We start from the raw sequence: 22,830 nt of genomic DNA on the forward strand, positions 1-22,830 counted from the left end.
AAACGACAGGCAAAAATTGCACGCGAACTTCTCTTGCAGGCTGCGACTATCACGGGTCTGCGACTACTTCTCCTACAGGCCGCAACTCACGACAGACTAAAGATGTGTTTAAAAAATATTAACAGAAGAAGGCCAAAAATTTATAAAAAAAAAAATTAAAAAAAAATTAAATTGTTTTTTTTTTTTTTTTGGTTCAGCGAATTTCGAACTTCAAGGATGAAATTCGGCTGAACCTGGTGACTTAGCCTTCAGGTATGTTTTCATGGATAATTTTAGCATCTTATGAAAGCTTACCTCCAATGGTATGAGCCCTTCATTACCCAGATCAATTGTTTGCTTTAATGTGCCATCGGGCCAGCTATAAACAAACAAATGCCTTCCATATAGTCCATCTGAAACATGTTGAGGATTGAATCCTTTTGTAAAAGCTGCTGGTGCTCCCCAGGATGAACTAATCATTGTCTTGTGTCGTGGTTGGTACCAAAAATCATAGCCAAATGTGGGACTATGACCTTGTTTCTCCCACCTGAAAATATATTAAAAATTAACCATATTTTCAAATGTTTGATACTTGCTGACAAGACATATATCCCAAATTATCTTGAAAGCATCTCTGATCGGAGAGGTAACAGGATGCCAATAAAGAAAAAACATTGATCGAGATTGACCCTACACTAACATAATTAAAAAAATGGTCTGCTATTTGATATAGAAAATAGGTTGCTTTTGACCATGGACAAGTTGAGTAAAATAATCTATCAAAAAGGCTTTATAGGTGGCTTGTATAAATTGGAATTTTAGGTGACATTGGACTCAACTCGCTACAATCAATAAAAAGTAAACTATATTATGTTTTAAATCTAAAAATTATTTCTAATCTTCCAATGTGGCTTTTGAGATCCATTAATAACACATCCAGCAAACGTAATGCTCTTAAGTCATTTACTTTAGACGAAATCATAACTCTTGTATGGAGACTTTGTGTTGTCAACAGGTTGTTTTGTATCATTTAGGCTTGAACTACGATCTATTATTTGGGATTGAAAGGATGCACACCAGCAGCTATTTCATGTGCTGTTTGCCATTTTCTTACACATGTTCTTGCCTTCAAAATGGATTACAAGAGGGATACAAAGTTACTTAGGTCTAAAACTTAAACTCACTTGCAGCTGCTTTCAGTCAGTTTGGTCTTTTCATCCGATTGAAAAACCTACATGCTTTATATTGAACAATGTCTATGGCTCTGGCTTTTACATGTCTCTATGCATTTCAAAGAAGATATCCAACAAGTTCATTTATTTGAGTGGTACAACCAAATCATTTTTTCTTGGATAAGCAAATAAAGCTCCGTGCTCGCAAGAGGTGACTTTGTTCTTGAAACGGGGTTATCTAATGTCTTTAATTTTCATTGTCTGTACTCTGGAATCCTGGATACGTATCACCAGATAGTTTGTGTACCAGCTTCCCTTAGCCTGCACATATTCTTTACTGTACACAGTAGCAATTGAAAGGGGGACACATTATAAGCAGGTTCCAATCTAAATTGACAGAAATCTCAAGTATGCCATCATCATTAACAAACAAGTTTGTCTAGCCAAAATCATCCCTGATGGGGAAACTGAATTTCAAAAATAGTGCCAACTTTAAGTTTGATCACTCGATAGCAAACAAAAATTCCTTTATTAGCATATATGCATCACTGAAATCTGTGAATTTACCTTCCTTTTACATTCAAATCCGAATCTAGAAGAAGGAAGCCATTTCCCTCTGCATTCCCATCTTTGTCTCCAAGACAAGAGATTAAAATATCACCACTTGCAAGACAATGAGCTGTATGTGGATATGCCAGCCCAGTCTTGGTGTAAATAGTTTCAGGCTCAACAACCTTGTAAAGGGTTGGTGCTCTTGGATCCTTTGATGTATCAACGGCATAAATACGGCCCGATCTGCAGTATCAAAGTTTGTAATTTCAGAATTTCTGCAATTAAAATTGATATTTTTTTACAGAAACATTCTCAGGTTTCAATTTCCAGAAATTCAGCAAACATATAGAAAATAATAAAATATATGTATTTCAAATGCATTTGTAGAAATTTCAGCATGTAATGTGAAAATGAACAAGGAATTCTTTCACAAATAAAGACATCAAGTATAAACAAGTCTTAACAATTCTTATAGCATTTGAGATCCCAAAAAATCAATCTAAGATCTTATACAATTATTGCAAGTACATAGATGAGAAACATATTTTAACATGTTTCAAGTTAACTTACACAAGTGATGGTAAAATAAGGTAACGTCTCTGTGCAGAACCATCATCATGGCAAGAGCTACAAGCATTCCATCCAGAATGATGTAATTCATCACCTAAATGAGTCACAGGCAAGCGGTGCACAATCTTTGAATAAGTTGGAGATTCTGGATCTACATCTACTGTGGCCAAATAGTCAGGCTTTCCTCTGCCAGTTCCTAGAAAACATTAGAATAAAACATCAGAATAATATCAAGTAATGCATTAACCAATATAGCAATTGGACTAATGACATTATCTTCAAAAACAAAAACTAAGTACACTCATTTTGAAAGCATTATTGCTAATATAAGAACTAATGGAACTTAAAATTCGTTCCTATTGTTTATTCAAACAAAATCAAGATATTTGGTGGAAAGTATATGTAGCTAATGCTCATATTACCATACTTTAAAATCTAAAACAATGAAAAATGTCAATTATATCCAAGGGGCTCAATTCAAGCAGATTTACAGAGCTCAATAATAATGAATCTGAAAAGGAGAAATTCATTACAAAGCTAAATCGAGAATGATATCACATTGCATTCATATGGTCAGTACATGAAATCTATGTAGATTTGATATAAATGTAATCAAAACTGCATATACTTTATATACTTAAGCAGGAGAAACATTTGTTTAAGATACGATAACAATATGGGAGGATAAAACTATAGAGTCTTCACTCTCCATTTTGTGGCAAGGCCACATTCATTTGTTTATGGTGGCCATATTATTTTGATTTGGCCTTTTGTTGTTTTCAAGTTTTGATGTTCAAACATCAGTTCATTCATTTCATTTTGGTGTCGACCAATTTTTATGTTGACAAAGTTTCTAGGCCCTTTGATCAGCTTGTGCATTCCCAAAGGTTGTCAACACATATTGTCAGTTTTGGAAAGTAGCAACCATTTGTTCATGTTTTAATCCTGCAGCCCATGCACTCTCTAGAGACATGGTCAAAAGGTTATTGCACAACTTGTCACAAGCTTTGCATGTTATTCTGTGACCCTTCCCCTTTTGTTTGCTAAAGCATTGAGCTCACCAAGAAATGAAGTCAACAAAAACACGTCAAGCTCCCACATTCTCATTAAGTTGTCAAAACTCAAGGGATCTCCACAATGCCAAGCCATCCATTTAGGTTTTCATCCAATGGTTGGTGCACCCTCACGGTGGTGGTAGAAGACTATAAGAGTTTTTGGTCCACCATTGGTTAGTTGGTAATACAAGTTAGCAGTCCTATGGTGAGCCTCCTTTCTTTCACCCGTTAAGTCTCAAGGCAATGGATGTGAATACTTTCATATATTCCTAAGTATATATTATGTATTCCTAAGTCTAATAAGTTAATCACTTCTGGCATGGTTACCCCTAACATTAATATTAATTAATAGACTGATCCTCCTTAATTAAAATGAAGGGGTATGTCCCTACAATGTACATAGTTAAGCCTATAAATAAGGATGAGAACTCTCTCCCATATCATCATATCATCTATTATTCAATTCATATGTTATTAACTGACTATTGGAGGTCACCCTATCATGTCCCCTTTAGTTAAATTGGATTTTGGTCAATATTAACCAGTTTTATTCTTCCATGAGTTAATCGGACAAGCTTAGGAAAAATAATTATTTTTATATTGATGAATGTCCAAATATTTTCAATATCAAAAGGACATCTAAATATTAAATTAAAATATTTGGAAACACTTGGTGTTGGATTTTATGCCATAATGGGAAGTTTGAAATATTTCTAATTAATGACTTTTCCTCCAAGAATGGAGTAGGAATTGAAATTTCTAATCAATGAATTTCCCAACAAGAAAAAATTTGGCAAGAGTGGAGTGGGAAATTGAAATAGTTCTAATTAATGACTTTCTCACCAAGAGAATATTTGGCAAGAGTAGAGTGGGAAATTGAAATATTTCTAATTATTGATTTTCCCACCAAGAGCGAATTTGGAAAGCAAGAGTGGAGTGGGAATTTGTAATGTTTCTAATTAATTATTTTCCCACCAAAATGGCCAAGGACAAGATATATACAAAGCATATGTTGGGGGATTGATCTTTATGCCATTTCTACTTCTCAATTTAGTATTGTATGAACTTCATGTCTTGCAAAAAATTTCAGTGGACGAAAACCCATTGGAGATTAGAGGCTTGAGGACAGAAACCCATGAGTTTCAGGTGGATAGTGGATGAAACCCCATTGTTTACATAGAGCAACTTCATCCAGAGGTTGCATTGGAGCTTCAAGATTTCAACAGTTTGAGCAACTTTCCATTGTTTGTGTTCAGGTCTTATTAATCTTGTTGCAGTGATTCTAGATGTGTTTTAAGGGGTTTGTTGCTGTTATCAAATCTTGTATAAGATGATATTCTATGTACTTTCCATTTGGAAATCAAACAAAATCAGTTTGTGGTGTTTACAATGACATTAGTGGTATTCGCTTGTAATAGTTATTGTTGATTTCGCATAAAAAATTGGAGTTTGAAGTTAATTTATGTTGCTGCTGTAATAGATCAGTTTCAAACCTGATTATATGATCCTCATATCACAAAAAATCAAGCTAGCTAGTTTTGGTGATTTCGATGAAATTTGGAATAGCATTTGTGAATCTAATTTCTAGATCTTAGAGTGATATTAAATTTTGGATTGAGGACATTACACACCTCCTTGAAGTGGTCTTCCATATTTCTGATTTTTGCATTTATTTCAAGAAATATCATAATAGATGATGATAAGATCAGCAAAAATACATGGCAAGCTCATGCACTCTCAATCAATTGTCAGTCAATTCAGCCATAAGCTGGTTCGCCATTGATGAAGAATTCAATCTATAGAAAGGTGGGCTTGAAGCTTCCTACGAGGTATTTTCTGAGGTAGGGTATCTATAAAAAAATTTCAAGATGAGCACCAGGGTTTTGCCATTGGTTGAAGAATTCTTAGGTGTGTTTGAAACTTCCTAAGAACTGTTTTCTGAGGCAGGGTATCTATATAAAGTTGGATGTATTTGATCTATGTTAACTAGGGGATGCGTCCCCGGGCCTAAAAACCCCATCCCTATCTTGGGGGCATGGGGACAACCCACAGACGTCCCCGCCATATTCCCAATCTGGCATTTTTGGTCGAGCACATCCTAGAAACCCGGGAATGGCACCCCTTGATGTTGGGGACGTCCAGCCATCCAGACATCTGGGACATTCCCCAGCCATCCCGAGGGCAACCTAACGTCCCCAACGTCAAGGGGAATTTTTTTTTTTTAAAAAACACATTTTCTTTATTCCTTTGTGGGCCTCTACCTCCCAGCTTGCCCTAAAGGTGAATAGGTAAAACATTTTGACTCATTTCATCATTTGTGTGAGGACAAAAAGTGGAGTAATAAGAGGGTTGAAAGCAAGCCATTGAAAGAGAAGCAGCAGGGAATACAAGGAAAAGAGGTTCAATGTAGGCAAATATCTTGCTTGAAGCTTGAAAGAGGTGAGTTTCATCCTTTCATTATTTTTTCCAAAAAAATTTCAAAGCTTGAAGCATGAAATGTCTGATTTTATGCATTTTTTTGCATTTCTTTAAATTTAAGGTTGCATTCAATCTCAAAAATAATAAGCAACAATGATGGTGATAGAAGTAGTGACAATGAAGTATGAGTGGGTGGTGGAAATACAAGTAAAAGTGTTGAGGGTAGTAGCGGACAGCAACTAAGCCTATTAAAGTGTCCTCCAAAAATCATGGTAAAATATGCAAAGGATCCTTTCAACAAGAAAAAACCCCTTCTCCAATATGTTACACCTAAGGATCGGAAGAAAAAAATTCAAAGAGTAGGGTGTAAAATTGTCATGTTTGCTTGACAGATTTTAGAGGCAGCTACACAAGGGTAAGGTCCCATTTTTTGGGTGTTCATGCCATGAAGTTAAATCTTGTCTAGCACTAAAAGAACAATTGAAGATAAAGTGCCATAGAATGCACATGGAGGCAGAAATGGGGAAACAAGCTGTGGCAATTTCAGCACCTTCTTTTGCAAGTGCACAATCATCTTTGCCTATGTGATCCACTACTAGTAGTAGTCAAGTTAGCACAAGATAAAAGAGGAAGATAAGTAGTGGTGACAAGGGAGGGTCAGTTGAAGCTATGTTTAGTGTGCAAGCACGAGAAGCTACAGAGTCTTCCATTGCCAAATTCTTTTTTGATTATGCCATCCCACTTCGTGTGGGACATTTCTCTTACTTCAAACAAATGATCAAAGATGTAGCAACTATTGGTCCTGTTGACGTGTTTTTTATGACTACGTCAAACACAGAATAAAGTTGTCTAACGGTCACTTCACTCTCTCTTGATCAAAGTACGATTGCATGCTAAGATTGCAAGAAGTTCAAACAATCGACTCCAAGGTTCCTTTATGCTACGGACGGGACTTAGTTGGCTGATGTGATTGTTGGTAATCCAAGGGGCCTTACGTTTGCATCACTCTTTCACTTCTTTGTTGTGGTTGGAACTCCATCATCGGATATAGCAATTTTGCGATGTTGTTGCTTCGAACAGACTAAAATGAACTAAAAATAAAGGGGAAAGGGTTTAGAAGGATCTAAATCTATTCCTAAGGGCAATGATAACAATGAATAGTGCTTTGGTGGACAAATTCCAAATAAACCAAGCTCTGCTTCGCCAAGTTTGACTACAACTCCGCAGGAACCGTTGCAATCTTTTGAGGATGTTGAAGGATTTTCACATTGAGAAAGTGCATTTGAATACCCAACACAGCACAATCCAAATGACTAATCTCAATCGAACTTAGCACAAATTTGGGGTTCAGACTAACTTTACACTGCAACTTACAATCAGCAAGATGAAAAAAGTATGAACCATGGAAATTCATCGAACACCATCACATTTTCCATTGAAAATCAAAGCACTTTATCTAACAACTGAGAAAATAAAATTCTACTCTAAGTGAGGAAGGTGAAACCATGCAAGTTTTGAAAAATAACTTAAGTGGACACCATCAGAGAACAACGTTTCACTATTATTATCTCAAAAAACTTATTGCAACAATTTCATACAAGTCTCCCTCCTTCACAAATGAGGGGGGTCACCCCTTTATATAGGCTTCAAGCCCTGGCTACATGCAAAACCCTAATTAGGGTTTCCCTAAAAGATTCTCCACTCAAGATGCAACAAGGTGGGAATCTCCAATTAATAACCCATCATGCCCATATACAATTAATTCAAAAGTACCCAAAATAGCATCCATTGTGCATTGAATGCACCACCTCTTTCAACTTCACCCAACATGCGTTGAATATTCATCCATGCAAAAATCACCCCATTATGTCATAAATGCTCCATCATTTCCACATGCAGCGACTGCATGCAAAAAGAATCTGCCATAAATTCAACATGAAATGACCAGGTCACCATTTGGTCAAATATTCCAGTAATGAATGTGCCACTCTACTGCCACGTGTTCAATAGATCCTCGCCATGCAAGTGGACCCCGTCATCGTATATCCACTCCTGCACATCTAGAATTGTTGGAGAGGGAAAATTCGATTTAGGAAGAATTTTCCTGAAGTCTCTTCAACTTTCCTTGCTCGAGGAAGGTTTTTCATCAATTTTGCACATTTCCTATTTTTTAGGAAAATTTCCAAATTAGGGTTCCACGGTCGAAGAGAGAGAAAATTCTCCTACGAATCCAAATCTGTAAAAAGTTTTGAAATTTGGATGTGATTTGATGCCCAAGAACGGATTTTTAAAAACTTTTCCTGGGGGAAATTTCTTGTTCAGTTCATCCCTGATTCCTTCCTTGCCAAGTACTTGTTTTTCCACCTTTACTTCATCCCGACGTAGAATTCATGTTGTTAAGGAAATTCTCCTTTGGAAAGAAATTTGTTCCTTACCCTAAGGAAGGAAATTCTTCATGCCTTAGCCAATTTTCATGATTTCCAAGAACTATGTCCTGAAGGAAGAAATTTCAAACACTTAGTCAATTTTTCACCTTTCCTGGAATTTTGTCCTGAAGGAAGGAATTTCCAACACTAAGCCAAATTTTCACCTTCCTGGAATTTCTTCTTCTTGGGCGCAATTCTTCCCTGAGGAAGGAATTTTTGTGGTCTTTGAATTCATCATGTTTGCAAGGAGCTTTTTGACCAATTTGCCACATTTCCTATTTTTTAGGAATTTTCCTAAAATTTAGGACCCAGGTCCCAGAGATAGAGAATTCTCTCACGAGTCCAAATCTGCAAAACTTTATGGATTCTAATAAGATTTGGTGTCTAAAAATAGATTTTCCAAAAATTTTACTGAGGAGATTTCATGCTCCTGTTCCTGATTGAGAAGATCAAAAAACTTGAACCTGGATGGGAGACAGCTCTTCTCACTGCTTTTGATCAAGTCCTTCACTTGGAAGAATGAATGAAGAATCTCCCTGAGATTCCCATTGCTGAGATTGAGGGAATTGTGTCCAGATTCGTTGGATATGCCAAGAAAGAGCATAGGAAAGGGAACAAAATTCTAGATGAAAAGTTGTTATAGGATGATGTGGCAGCTTAATTCCTATTGGTCTATGTTTCCTCGATATTTGTGCCAATTAAATATTGTCTATGCATTTAATGATGTTTATCTAAATGGGGACCTTTTTTATAACAAACCCTAATTAGGGTTTAGGCGTCAAAATCTCAGCCATTGATCTTCTTTCGATCTGGGCCATTCATTGTATTTGAGGATGCTATATATACCCTCACTCATTTTCATTTTGATAATAGTTAGAAGTTAGAGAAGAGAGAGAGCTTAGAGAGAAGAAAGTTATTGTGTAGCAAGATTGAGTAGTGAAGAAAGAATTTTGAACAATTGCTGTCTATTTGGCTTTGAGATCAATAAAATATTGAAGTTATGGTGTTTTATTGCAATACTTGTGGCTATCTTCATGATTGTTTATCTTCTTGAATCATTCTCAGTCGAAGTAGTATTTAAGTTTAAGTTTGAAGGACTAAGTGTTGTGCCTGATCTTTGGTGAGATTCATGTTCCAAACCACTAGCTTCTTGTTGATTGTAAGGACGCCTCATGTGGTCAACTGGAGATATTCAGATTGCTTGAAAATTCAATCATTGTTGAAATATTGATATGTATCTCTATGATAGTATCTATATCCTTGATGATTTGAAAATCACTGAATCACCTTAGAAGATCGCATCAATTCCAGTAGAGTTGTAATTTCTTGGCAACACTGAAATTGGTAGAATCTCACCAAGTCTAGCCTACATTGAGTCATTCTTAGGATTAGATTAGCATTCATCCCTTGAAACCCTTATCTTTTGCTATTTTTTGAGAATCTGTTAGTATTAGGAAAATCCTGTTCCTGTAGTCAAAAGAGAGTAACACGGACAAGTTTTCTCAGAAAGTACGTAAGACCCCTTGAAGAAACAGCATATACAACGACCACTGGTGCTTATCCACACGTAGAGATCCTACAACGAAGAACCTTGAAGTCATCCTGATTGATCCCTTTCGCGATATCTTCAGCATTCAGAGGCTTTAATCAAGAGAGGATAAGGTACCATTTGGGTATTTTATTCTGCATTTGGTTGTGTACAAAATACATGTCAACAGAATTGGCGCTAGAAGGAGGGCCTTTACACGAAAGTTTGATCATCAAAAGGAACAGTACTATCCACAAAATCAAAAAAAAATCTTTTCAGCATAAGCATGTATCACAATGGTGTTGCCGCATAGAGGATTGAATGAGGTGGTGCAACCTAATTTGGAAATAGGCAACATTCAAGAAGACATTGTTTCAGGATTGAACGACCTAGCGTGGAACTTAAGGAGAAGTGAAGCTGAGTATAACAGAGTTAGAATCATTTTGGAATAAGAAGCAGACAGAGCTGAAGAACGCCAAAGAGCCATCGCCAGAGAACTTCGCAATCAAAGGAACCTCCAGTAATCTCCACAAAACAGATCTTCACACTGGATCGTATTGGTTCTTTCTCACCCGAAAAACATCAAAGAATATTGAGGTCTACACCAGGCACCAAAAGTCTGATTGAACTTCGATTCACTTCAAGGTCGAAGCGGGTCAAAAGAGAAGATACTCCAAGGGAATCTGAGTCAAGATTAGAAGGCACTTCTGAGTCATCACAAGCTCTGTCTCTTCAAGAACAAGTACAAGAGGCAATTCAAGCAAGTATCCAGGCAATTTCTCAACCAGCAAGCCAGGCCGGTTCATCAAGTCTCCTGTCAAGCTTTCAAACTTCGGGAAGCATGATGGCTCACAATGCTCCTCCTCCTCCTCCTGCTCACGTGCGCAACGGCGCTACTTGGATGATCAACAATCCATCACCATTAGAATTTGCAATCTATCATGACATGCCAAAGAATCCGGAGAATTTTTGTCCCAAATTCAATGTCAATGATTTCAATCGTACAGCGGAGGACCATATCAAGATGTTCGAAGATCTTCTTCGTAACAGGCGAGTCGAATATGGAGATGTAGCATGTAGGCTCTTTCCCTATTCTTTGGGAGAAGAAGCATACTTCTGGTTCATTCACTTACCAACAAGATCAATCAGGACTTGGGATGCAATGAAGGATGCATTCATTGCAAAGTTTGGTATACCAACCACACCAGCCAAGCTGTATAGACAGTTTGTTGAGATTCGAAGGAGAGAACATGAGCCGATCACTTCTTTCAACAACAAGTTCCTGTTGTGACGTTTTCACACATCGCCCCATTGCAAATGGGGACCCTTGCTTTTTTGCCTTTTAGGGTTTGTTTTTTGGTCTTTTAGGGTTTTGTTAGTTAGCCTTTGCATTTTGAGTGCTGTCGGGGAGATCAATAGGATAGCAAGTCCGGCTTGAGTGATGTCCTGATCCTGAAATTTGGCTAAGTCTGAATGACCTGATCCTGAAATTTGACTAAGTCTGGAAACTGAAAAACCTCCAAAAACTAGATTTTGCTATATAACTCCTGGAGGTCTGAAACCACTCTCAAACATCCTGAAAGTATATATGGAATATAACTTAAAGTTCTTATACTTAAATGTTATATTCCGTAAAAATTATCCTGATAGAGAGTTCAAAAAGTCAAAAAACGCTCCTATCCTTCACTGAGGGTCCAGAGCGATAAGCGCTCCTATCCCTCTCTAGGGGTCCAAAGCGAAGCGCTCCTGTCCCTCACTAAGGGACCAGGGCGAAAGGGGCTTATTTGAGTCATTCCTGGTCTTGTTTGGTCAGATTGAAACATCAAAGGCATGGTGAAGGACGAAATGAGCATGATAGAGCATCCAGACTTGATCAAAGTCAATGAAATGATGGAGTTTTTGTCTACAAAGGTAAAAGCGCTCCTGTCCCTCACCAAGGGACCAGAGCAATTTTCTTTATATACACATTTTTAGACCTTTCTTAGACTTGAACTCTTATTCATGGCGTGTAACAAGATGATATCTTCCTTAGCCAAGACATTTCATGGTGAAAAGTGAAGCATTTTGGCCTAGAAGACAAAATTCGCTCCTGTCCCTCACTGAAGGACCGGAGCTTGAATTTCAAATTTGCACTGTTCTTGCAGGATCAAGACAATTTTATGATTTGAAGAGACCAAGGAAAACATGATTTATCCATTGAATATAATTTGGAAGGCTAACAAAGGACGGATAAGCTTGGATTTGCAAAATCGCTCCTGTCCCTCTCCAAGGGACCAGGGCGAAAAACCTAATGTCCAGTCCTTCTTGCCAAGTTTGGACAAATCTAAGCCAAGGCGCGAATTTGAAATGATGTTTAAAATGCCTTGAGGTTGATATGATCAAGAATTTGCGCAATGGATGCAAAAGGCGCTCCTGTCCCTCACTAAAGAACCAGGGCGATTTTTATAAAATCAACAATTTCCCTCCGAGATTATGCTAAGGCAAAGTTGAGCAAGATTGGAAAGGTCTTCTAAATCATGATGAACAAAGGTTTGACTCCAAAAACTTGATGATCCTAGGCCAAATGCAAAAGGCGCTCCTGTCCCTCACTGAAGGACCAGGGCGAAAATCTCTAGAACATCAATTTTGCCTTGCAAAAAACGAGTTGAACATGCACTGAAGGGACAAAAGGGATCATTGCTAGCCCCACAACGTGAATTGGCAATTAAAAAATGAAGGATTGAGGACAAAAGTGAAAAGGCGCTCCTGTCCCTCTCCAAGGGACCAGAGCAAAGTTATTGGCATTCACTATTTTCTACTTGGGCGTTAATATCCTCCAAATCGCATGAAATGCCAAAATCATCAACTTCGAAATATTTGAAAAAATTAAATTAAATTGGCATTTAATAAATTAATTTTGGGCCTCAAAAAATTGAATTTCTATTATAAAGGCATTTAAAATTAATTTTTGTGAAATAAAAAATTAAAAGTTGAGCGCACAAGGCATTATTTTGCCTTTATTTGGAAAGTCGGCCTACTCCTTTTGAGGTTTTATTTATTATTTCACCTTTTATTTGCTAAGTCGGCCTATGGGAAATGAAATGGTGAGCGCTCTATATATTTGGGGTGTGTTTTCATTATTCAAATCATTCACTCATTGTTTCAAGTGCGATTTGGAGAAGCAAGGAAGGAGGTGCGAAAGCTAGCCTATTTGGAGTGAATTATCTTAAGTGTTGAAGACTTAAGGTGGTGGAGTTGATGCTTGTGAAGACTAAAGGGGGCGCATTTTGCTAAAGGGAGTCTTGATCTACATTTTGCCTAGCAAATTCTCCTATTTTTGCATCATTTCTTAGAGTTAATTCTCAAGAGGAGGTATGGCGAAATCATCTTGACACCCTTGTTCAAGGTTTGATTTTTTAGACATTTTTTGGAAATATCTAAGTATTACATGGTTAATTAGGAAATGATAACTCAAGATTTATCATGAAGTTTCCTATTTAAAATCTTAAATCTTCCTTTTGAATCCTAATTTCTACACTTCAAGATATATTATTAATTGTGAAATGTTGTGTAGGTATCAAGATGGCAACTCCCAAGTTCGAAAGATCTACAAGTCGGAAGACTCTCCTCAAGGAAAATCAAGCCAGATCAAGGACGGTCTCCTCCAAGATGATCAAGCAAGGACAAGGGCGACCTCTTCCAATCCAGCATTCCAAGGCGAGGTACATCAATCGTCCTGCACATCAAAGACGAAAGAAGTTAGAGCAAGGGTTCGTTGAAGAAGCAGATAGTTCCAGAAGAATTAATTAAAGCTAGCTTCTCAACAACACCAAGTTGAATATCTACCAAGTTACAAGTGTCAGACGAGGTGGCATCCTAGTCATCACTTCTCCAGTCAATGTGGTCCACCTCAGCACGTCCAGATTCAATGTACATAACTCATGGAAGGTGACACATACTTCGATGTACCTACCCCGGCTATTCATTGGTGGAATTTTCCAGAGAGGACATGTGTCCAAGCAATACAATTTTATCATTGGTCAAGCATTAAATGTTATGTAATGGTTGTAACAAACCCTAATTAGGGTTTTCATTGTTGAATCTTGGCCATTGATCTCAAATCGATCTAAGCCATCGAATTGTATTGAGGGCACTATATAAGCCCTAACATTTCATTTGTAAAGGTAATAGAATAGAATAGAATAGGAGTTGGAAGCAGTTAGAAAGGAGTTAGTGAATAGAGAGTAGTTAGCTAGTTGATAGAATAGCAATTAGAGTAGAGTAGAGAGAGAAGGCAAAGGTTGTTGCCAAGATGTTGTTGTAAGAGACTTGTAAAACTTCATTGAAGAAATGGTGAAATTTATGGGTCGATTCGACAATTTGCATGGTCTTTATACTTCTCATATTTGATTTCATGTTATTAGATGAGTGGAAGAAATGTGCTTGATTGATGGTGAAATTCGCATATCCATACTACTTGCAGTTTGTTGATTGCAGACTTGCCTTGTGTAGTCAACTGGAATCATTCAGCTTAAGTTTAACTTCAATTGTTGCTTCTTCATGCATCAGCTTGATGGTGTCTATGCCTGCAATGATGATTTGAACATCATAAAGCTTTCCTTCGAAGATCGCACTAACCTTGTGGAGATGGTCCTGCGATGTCAAAACAAGACTTAGTTAGAATTTCATCAAAGATCATTCATTGCTCTTACATTCTTAGTATTAGGATTAGATTCTTTCCTCGCCCTCATCTTTCTTCCTTTTTTCAAATCTAAGCTAGTGAAAATCCTGTGTTCCAACAATATTCAAAGCAGATCAGACGTTCACTCATCAAATGTAAGTCCCCTTGTGATTCCAGCAAATCACATCATACCACAAAGAGCTCATCCACACGTAGAGACCTTACATACAAGAACCTTGAAGTCATCCCGATTGAACCTTTCGCGACATCTTCAGCATTCAGAGGCTTTATTCAAGAGAGGATAAGGTACCCTTGGGTATTTTATTCTGTGTTTGATTGTGTACAAAATACACGTCAACAGTTCCACAGGGCATACACGATGTTAGGACATCCCTACCTCATTGCTGACCCAAGGGAGATCTATTATGGAGCCTTAGATCATCTTACCGCCATTTTCGTAAGGACACATCCTATCCCAAATGATTTAAACGCAACATATGCAAAAGCTATTGAGGTCAGTAAGCACATGGGACAAAATATTACCGGGCCGCTACTTCATATGGGACCTACTGCAGCACCAAACCAAATACAAGCAGTTAGTATGGCATTGGCCAACCATACTCCAGTAATGAATCCTATTCCACAAGCAACATATCCTAACATGCAGCCGGCAAACCAGCTGGTGCTTCATCCCGGAGTTGCACTTTCACAAGCCCCACCAACACAACCTGTGTACCTGCAAAATGCAACAAACTCTTCAAGAACACAGGAAGAAAAGGATGAAATGAAAGAGTTGATCGAACAAGTCAAGAAGCTATCAACCGAGGTAACTCATTTGAGGAATCGGAATAATCAACTTCAAAGCATGCAAAGGATCAACCAAGGCCAACATGCAAACAATCAAAATTTCCAAGGAAATAAAAATCAAGGTTTCAGGAACAACTATCAAGGAAACAACAACCAAGGCTTTCAAAGGAGAACATGGAATACAGCTCCTAATAATGGAAACGTGGTGACGCCATTAGACAACCCATCAAGTTCACAGAATCAAGAGAATCACCCTACCAGTAAAGTGTTTCTAGCAGAGGCGGCCTTGTCCAGCTGGCGTAGACTCCACAATACAAACCAACATTCCGAGTTGCAATGTCCTAAATTCAAAATTGCAGCCGACATATTCCAGCAGGAGATGCGTAGCAATGATCCACCTGAAAATCCTCCTACAACAGGATATGAAATGGTCCCAACTACTCAGTACGATCAAGCCATGGTTGTGGAAAGCTACAAACATTTACCAAGAGGAGAAAATAACCAAGCTCAAAATGGGAGATTTCCACCAGAGTCGGCTAATGGACCAATGTTACCTCCTGGTTCCGAGTTTCCACCTGCATCAGCAAATGAACCTGTCGAAGACTCAAAGTATTATTTCCCGCCTTTGAATAATAGCGTCCTAGTTGAGGGGATAAAAGAAGTATTCCACCAATCCTCAGGAGGTGTAGGTCCGAGAGTATACCAAAGGAATCAGAGAAATCAAGAACCTATGACAACATCGATCCCTCCAAACAATTTCTCTACTCCTCCAGATCCACAGGCTAGTAATAATCCGGAGTATCCACAAGACGTGTGAGAATACAGGCAAAGGAATATTCCTCCTCCCGCAAAGGATGAAATGAAAAGGCTGGCTATGTTGGTGTTGGAAGAACTCAAAGAAAGTTAAAATTAGGCTGCCGCTTTATGAGCTATTGAAGGTATCAGAGAATAAAGATGCTGTGATTAATAGTCTGAATGATTCAAACACAGTAAGGCCAAATGTTCAGAACACGTCCAAGGAAATGGCCAACAACGTTCAAACCACCATCAATGTAATTCAAGATGAAGCTGATAACAAGCAACAATCTGAACAAGACGAATGTATGGTCCAAACCATAGCCTTCCCAGCCAAAAAAGAAAATATGTTAGAAGGCAAGGTGTTACTCAAAAGAGGCGAGGTTAAGAAAACTCAGCCCGCCGTCAAAGAAAGTCTCACTACAAGTCAGATTCTTCCAAAAAAAGGGGTTGCCATTAGGAAAGATGCGATCAAAAAGGGAAAGCCTCTAAAGAAGACGGACGATTCAAAAGAGGAAACATCAGAAAAGAGTAACAATCCGAAGGTCAATGAAGTAAAGAATCAAGAACATGATAAAGATCCCTCGATCCTTTGCCAAGGAAAAGACGAGCCAGCCCCGTTCCTGCTGTCAGTCAGAATTTTTGGGAAATTATTGCACAACTGCCTCTATGATTTAGGAGCTTCTAGTAATGTGATGCCCCTGGCTGTCTATCAGAGACTAGGTATAACTCCTACTCCCACCAGAAGGAAAGTCACTCAATTAGACAAGACAAAAGTTCCAGTCATGGGAGAATTGAACAATATCCACATGCAATTAGCTGCAGACCCAAGGGTTCAAAATTTCATAGACATATCAGTCGTAGATATCCCCGACTCATATGGGATGCTTCTGAGTAGAGATTGGTCACGAAAGTTGAATGGGTATGTGTCAACGGACTTTGCACATATGTGGCTACCCTGGAGAGGAGTTCCAAACCAAATCAAAATCGACAGTACTCCAAGATTGAGACTTATGATAACTAAGTATGGAGAAGATAATGAAGTCCTATTCTTAGAAACGGATTTAGGCACATACAAACCTAAAGTAGAAGAAGTCTTGATGATACAGAACCTGCAAGACAAATACAGTCAACAAGAAGTGATGGAATCTACAGAAATTGTCATGGAAAGTGACCAAGGATCCGACCAAGAGGATGATGGAATGTTTGAAAATTTTAGAAAATTTGTCCACAGGAATGTGCAACAAAGTATGCAACTTGGCAACATGGCGTCCATCCGAGATCTACTCCTCCCCAACTGGTGTAGGATACATAATGTCGTCCATTCAAAACTATCCTGTGCTTTGTGCCAGACTGCATTAGAACAAGTATACAAGAGGGTCCCACAGACATTGATTGTAGAAGAAATTGAAGACCCAGGAGTTGAAAGTTCCTCAGAAGATGAAATTCTATCCAACACAACAGTCGAAAGCCAAGAGGACCAAGAGACGGAAGACCAAGGAAATTCAATATGGACATTAAGGTTCGATGGATCTAAATCCAAACAAGGATCTGGAGGAGGCTTCGAATTAATTAGTCCGACAAGAGAAACTTACCTCACCGCTCATAGGCTACAATTTTCTTGCACCAACAATGTGGCTAAATATGAATCCTTGATTCATGGGTTATTGCTGGCTATCAAAAAGAAAGCTAAAATACTGCAAGTGTATGGAGACTCAAAAATAGCTATAAGACAAATCAGAAGGCAATATGTGTGTCATGACAAAAGGCTAACTAGATACCGGAATCGAGTTTGGGACCTCATCGAAAGTTTTGAGGCATTCAATATCAAGTCCATATACAGGCATCAGAATCAAGTGGCTAATTCTCTTGCACAAGCTGCCAGCTCTTTGATACCATTAGCAATGGAAGGATTGAAGAAGTTCACAGTAGAGCTAACCTCAGTACCTTCAATCCCAGATAACATCACCAATTTTCAAGTTTTTGAAGATGACAAGCATATATTGGATTTCTTGACCAACACGGATGTCTTCTTAGCCCAAATCATTGATGAAGAAGAAGTGGAGGGAGCAGAATTGGATGCAGAAGGAGTGTTGAATTTGAAAACAAACACTATTCCAAAAGGAATGGTGGAGTTAGAAAGAATCTTTGATCCTGACAAATTGAGAGAAATGAAAAGCCACAGCTTGGAAGGAAACGTGTGTGACACAATCAATGTTGGTGATGGTAGACAAGTTAAGAATGTGTTCATTGGAAAGGCCTACACTGCACAAGAAAGAAACGGTATCCTAAAAGGTTTAAGAGATTTCCCAGATGTCATCGCTTGGAGTTATGAAGATCTCAAGACTTATGATACTGCAATCATCACTCACACGATCCCTTTGAAGCCAGGAAGCAAACCGTTTAGACAAAGACAAAGGCCAATCAATCCTTTACTGGAACCCTAATATATCAAGAGGTTAAGAAGCTGCTCTCAGCCAAAATCATCTTTCCAGTAAGACATTCGACATGGGTCGCCAACCTGGTTCCTGTCAGGAAAAAGAATGGAGAGATCAGATTGTGTGTCGATTTCAGAAACCTCAACTGAGCTTCAGAAAAGGACAATTATCCACTGCCATCACTGGATGAAGTATTGCAGATTGTCAACGGATCACAGATGATGTCTTTTCTGGACAGATATTCAGATTATAATCAAGTATTGGTCGAGCTTGAAGATCGACTGAAGACCGCTTTCACTACCAAGTGGGGAACATTTGCATACAAAAGAATGCCTTTTGGGCTTATCAATGCTGGGGCCACATTTCAAAGAGCCATGGATATTGCCTTCAGAGACCTAATTGGGAAATGCATTATCATATACAAGGACGATATCACAGTTTTCTCCAGAAAAAGGGAAGATCATGTGGATGATTTAAGAAGAGTCTTCCAAAAGTGCAAAAGATATGGTGTTTCTCTCAATCCGAAGAAATACATATTTGGGGTAACGGAAGGAAAGCTGTTAGGACATGTCATTTCAAAAAGGGGAATCTCTATTGATCCTGAAAGAGTGAAGGCTATATCAACCATCAACTTGTCAGCCAGTAAGAAGGAACTCAAATCATTTTTCGGCAAGATCAACTTTGTCAGAAAATTCATCACCAGGTTTGCCGAGATAGTCAAGCCTTTGAATGAGATGTTGAAGAAAGATGCGAAAATTGAATGGTCGACACAGGCCAAGAGAGCATTCGAGGAGATAAAGTCGGCAATCGCAGAAGCACCAGTACTGATCAGTCCTGATTATATGAAACCTTTCTACCTGTATTCCTTCGCCTCTGAATACACTTGTGCGGCTATTCTCACCCAGAGGAGTGAAGAGAAGGACGAGAACCCAATTGCATTCATGAGTACCCCGTTGAAAGATGCGGAACTCAGATATCCCAATATTGAAAAACAGGCATACGCATTGGTCAAAGCCATTAAAAAGTTTAGACATTACCTCTTAAGGGCCAAAATCTATGCGATTGTACCGGATGCAGCAGTAAAAACCCTCCTCATGCAAAATGAACTAGGACAGAGAAGGGGCAAGTGGGTCGCCATTATTCAAGAATTTGATATTGAAATCTAGCCTATGAAACTCGTTCGAGGACAAGCTTTAGCTCAGACACTGGCAGTCGACGGGCCCGGGTTAATCCAGCAAGTGTATGAATTGGAGGATGTCACCCCAGATGAATGGTACAAGGAAATTGTGACTTACCTGCTCAACAACAAGTGCCCTGCTCGCATGACACCCACGCAGAAAAGAGCATTAAGGATAAAGTGTCAGCATTATATGCTTCAAGGATCCGTCCTATATCGCAGGAATCACGAGGGAATATATCTAAGGTGTGTTGGCAAAGAAGAGGCCAAACAAATAATTGAACATTTTCACTCTAAGTTTGGGACAGGACATGGAGCTAACCTAGCTACAGCTCATCAAATCTTGAGGGCAGGATATTACTGGCCCACACTTTTCAAAGATACATTTAATCATATCAGGACTTGTCACACTTGCCAAGTCGCCGCCTTTAGAGAAAATAATCCTGCCATGCCACTAAATCCAGTGATCGAAGCAAGACCAATTGCAAAATGGGGAATGGATTTTATTGGTGTCATCAACCCTGCATCCTCGGCACAACACAGGTATATCATCACTGCTACTAATTACTGTACTAGATGGTCGGAGGCTCAAGCTCTCAAGGTATGCACTACTGAGGCCGTAATTAAGTTCTTGGAGGAAAACAGTATCACAAGATTTGGGTGTCCTTATGCGTTGGTTTTGTGACAATGGCTCAGCCTTCACATCATTAAGGTTTTCAAATTGGGCTTTTGAGTACGGTATAACCCTTAAGTTTTCATCAAATTATTATCCTCAGGGTAATGGGTTAGCCGAGTCAACAAATAAAAACCTACTCAGTGTTATCAAAAAACTGTTGGAGAGAAGTCCGAGAGAATGGCATACCCAACTGAGATTTGTCCTCTGGGCAGATAGGATCAGGACCAAGAACGCATTAGGGATTTCGCCTTATTTCCTAGTTTATGGTCAAGACCCGGTATTCCCCATGCAACTTAGGATCCCGACCTTGAGGTTTATCCAAGAATACATGGAAGACACCGATGTTGTCCAAGCCCGATTAACACAATTATTGAACCTTGAGGAAAAGAGAGATCAAGCTCTGGAAAATTTTGCAAAGCATCAGGGAGTTGTGAAAAGATGGTTCGATCGGCAAGCCAGAGTCAAGGCGTTCCGGATCTCAGATCTGGTTTTATACTGGGATAAAGCACACGAGAAAAAGGGGGAACATGATAAATTTGATAAACTATGGAAAGGCCCTTATCAAATCTCTGAGATTCTAGGAGAAAATGTGTTCAGACTAAAGACTTTAACTGGAGAAGACGTCCCATTGCCTGTCAATGGGAGGGATCTCAAACATTACTTCCAGTCCTAGAATTCAGGAGGCCTTCCTTTGTACATAGTTAGTCTAGTTTGCTTTCATTTTCGTTTGTTTGGTTTGTTTTGTTTTGGTTTGTCCTTCGTTTTGTTTTTGGGTCTTGGTTTGGGTGGTTTTGGTGTCTTAGTTTAGGTTGGTTGGTTTGTTCAGAGGGGTATCCATTTGAAATTGGGCGATTTTGTGATGAAGCACTCTGACCTCTCGCTAGATTGTTTGTTTCATTTGGACAATTATGAGGTCTTTGGAAACACAAAGAAGTTTTCTCTTGATAAAATTTTGAGTCAGGCCGTATTTGCAATGAAGTAAGATTAGCTTATTGGACTCAGATATTATTGTCCTCCAGTTATTATATCTTTTCACACTTGTAATCTCCGAGTCGTGATTTTCAAGCAAAGCTGTGATCGGTGAAAAATCTAAAATCTAGCTTCAATGCCACCGCAATCCTCAAACCCTAGTGAGCTTCACTGCTCACAAGCCAAAAGAATTGACGGAATGAAAAGCAATATCAAAGGGAAAAATGAGAAAATAAAAATAAAAAAATCAAGAAAGAAAAAATGAGCTGAAAAGGAAATATCAAAATTGGCTAACGGGTATACGGATAACTCCATCGGGGCTATAGATGCCTGATTGGCAATGGAGCAATGTTCGTGAGCTTGCGGCGATAACCTCGTCGAGACTATAGACGTCTGACTGGCAGCGAGGCTCTATCCAGGATGCTTTTGGAGTTCAGATAAACTACATAGCTTGTCACAGGGGAACCTGGAGATCATGACTGTCTTGTTGAGGGGAATTAACTCATTGCACACACATGGGTAACTGTGGACCTAATACGTTGTCTCGATCTGAAGATCTCTTCTTATAAGTGTTGTTTAACTCCTTGTTTTGTTGAGGGAGATTTTCTGAGTTTTTCTTTAAGATGGATTGATTCCCAAACGTTCGCGAACATTCTCAGTGGTGTCGCCAGATGTTGTGACCATTTCACACATCGCCCCATTAGAACGGGGACCCCCTCTTTTGTTTTTGGTTTTGCCTTCTCTTTGCTTGTTTTTCTCTCTGCTTTTAGGGTTTTGAGTGAGTGAGTGGTCTGTCTGAGCTAGCTAGATTAGGGTTGAACCTTGGAAGCTCAGTTTTAGGGTTTCATCCAAGTTAAGTCTAATCAAATTTTGGAAAACGGTTAGTCCGCCTGAGGATTCAAGATTGTCAAAATGAGGTATTCCTTTCAGGAGAGTCAAATTGGTTAGGTCAGGGATAGGACAGGTCTCAGGTCAGGTCTAGATTGAATAGGGGTTTTTTGGGTAAGGTCCAGTTTGTTTCTAAGTCTGAGTTAGCTAAGCATGGTCAGTGAAGAAAGAGAGTCTAGTCGGCCAAGTTAAATGGAAATGAAATGGATCAAGAGCCTGAAAATGTCAAATTCGCTCCTGACCCTTGCTGAGGGTCCAGGGCGAAATTCCTTGTAGACTAGATTTCCTTCACATTTTTGACTAAATTTTGACATGTTTAAGGGTGAATTTGTGTGTTCTTGCCTAAAGAGGTTTTTGATCGATTTTTGGAGAGCAAGACGATGCCTGAAATAGGATATTCGCTCCTAACCCTTCCTGAGGGTCCAGGGCGAACTTCATCCAAAACACAATTTCTTGTTTTGAGTGGACTTGCTAACTGGTTCCTGGCCTTGAAAATGACCTGACTTTGCCTTGTGAAGTGGTTTGAAACTTAAAAATTGAGCATTTTAGCCTGAAATGAAGATTTCGCTCCTGACCCTTCCTGAGGGTCTAGGGCGAAAATTTTATATGAGTTTTTTTTTCACTAACTTTGGCTAACTTTTTGTGTGCAGGGCCTCCCGGAAGGAAGATTGGACGTCACTTGATGCAATTGAGGGTTTGAAAGCATGAAAATTGATTAAT

The 22,830-nt window shown here is 38.9% G+C and overlaps 1 protein-coding gene across 4 annotated transcripts in view; it reads right to left on the reverse strand.

Annotated features, from left to right (window-relative positions):
• LOC131066004 (selenium-binding protein 2) overlaps positions 1–22,830 on the reverse strand; it is an 82,504-nt gene that overhangs the window by 1,953 nt on the left and 57,721 nt on the right. For all 4 annotated transcript variants that reach the window (XM_058000671.2, XM_058000670.2, XM_058000674.2 and 1 more), the window contains exons 4-6: positions 2,274–2,469; positions 1,719–1,946; positions 295–526 (exon numbers count right to left, since the gene is read on the reverse strand). In XM_058000671.2, coding sequence (XP_057856654.2) covers positions 295–526; positions 1,719–1,946; positions 2,274–2,469 — 656 coding nt within the window. The remainder of the gene's footprint in view (positions 1–294; positions 527–1,718; positions 1,947–2,273; positions 2,470–22,830) is intronic.

The sequence above is a fragment of the Cryptomeria japonica genome, chromosome 3, assembly GCF_030272615.1.
Source record: "Cryptomeria japonica chromosome 3, Sugi_1.0, whole genome shotgun sequence".
Classification (NCBI taxonomy): Eukaryota; Viridiplantae; Streptophyta; class Pinopsida; order Cupressales; family Cupressaceae; genus Cryptomeria; species Cryptomeria japonica.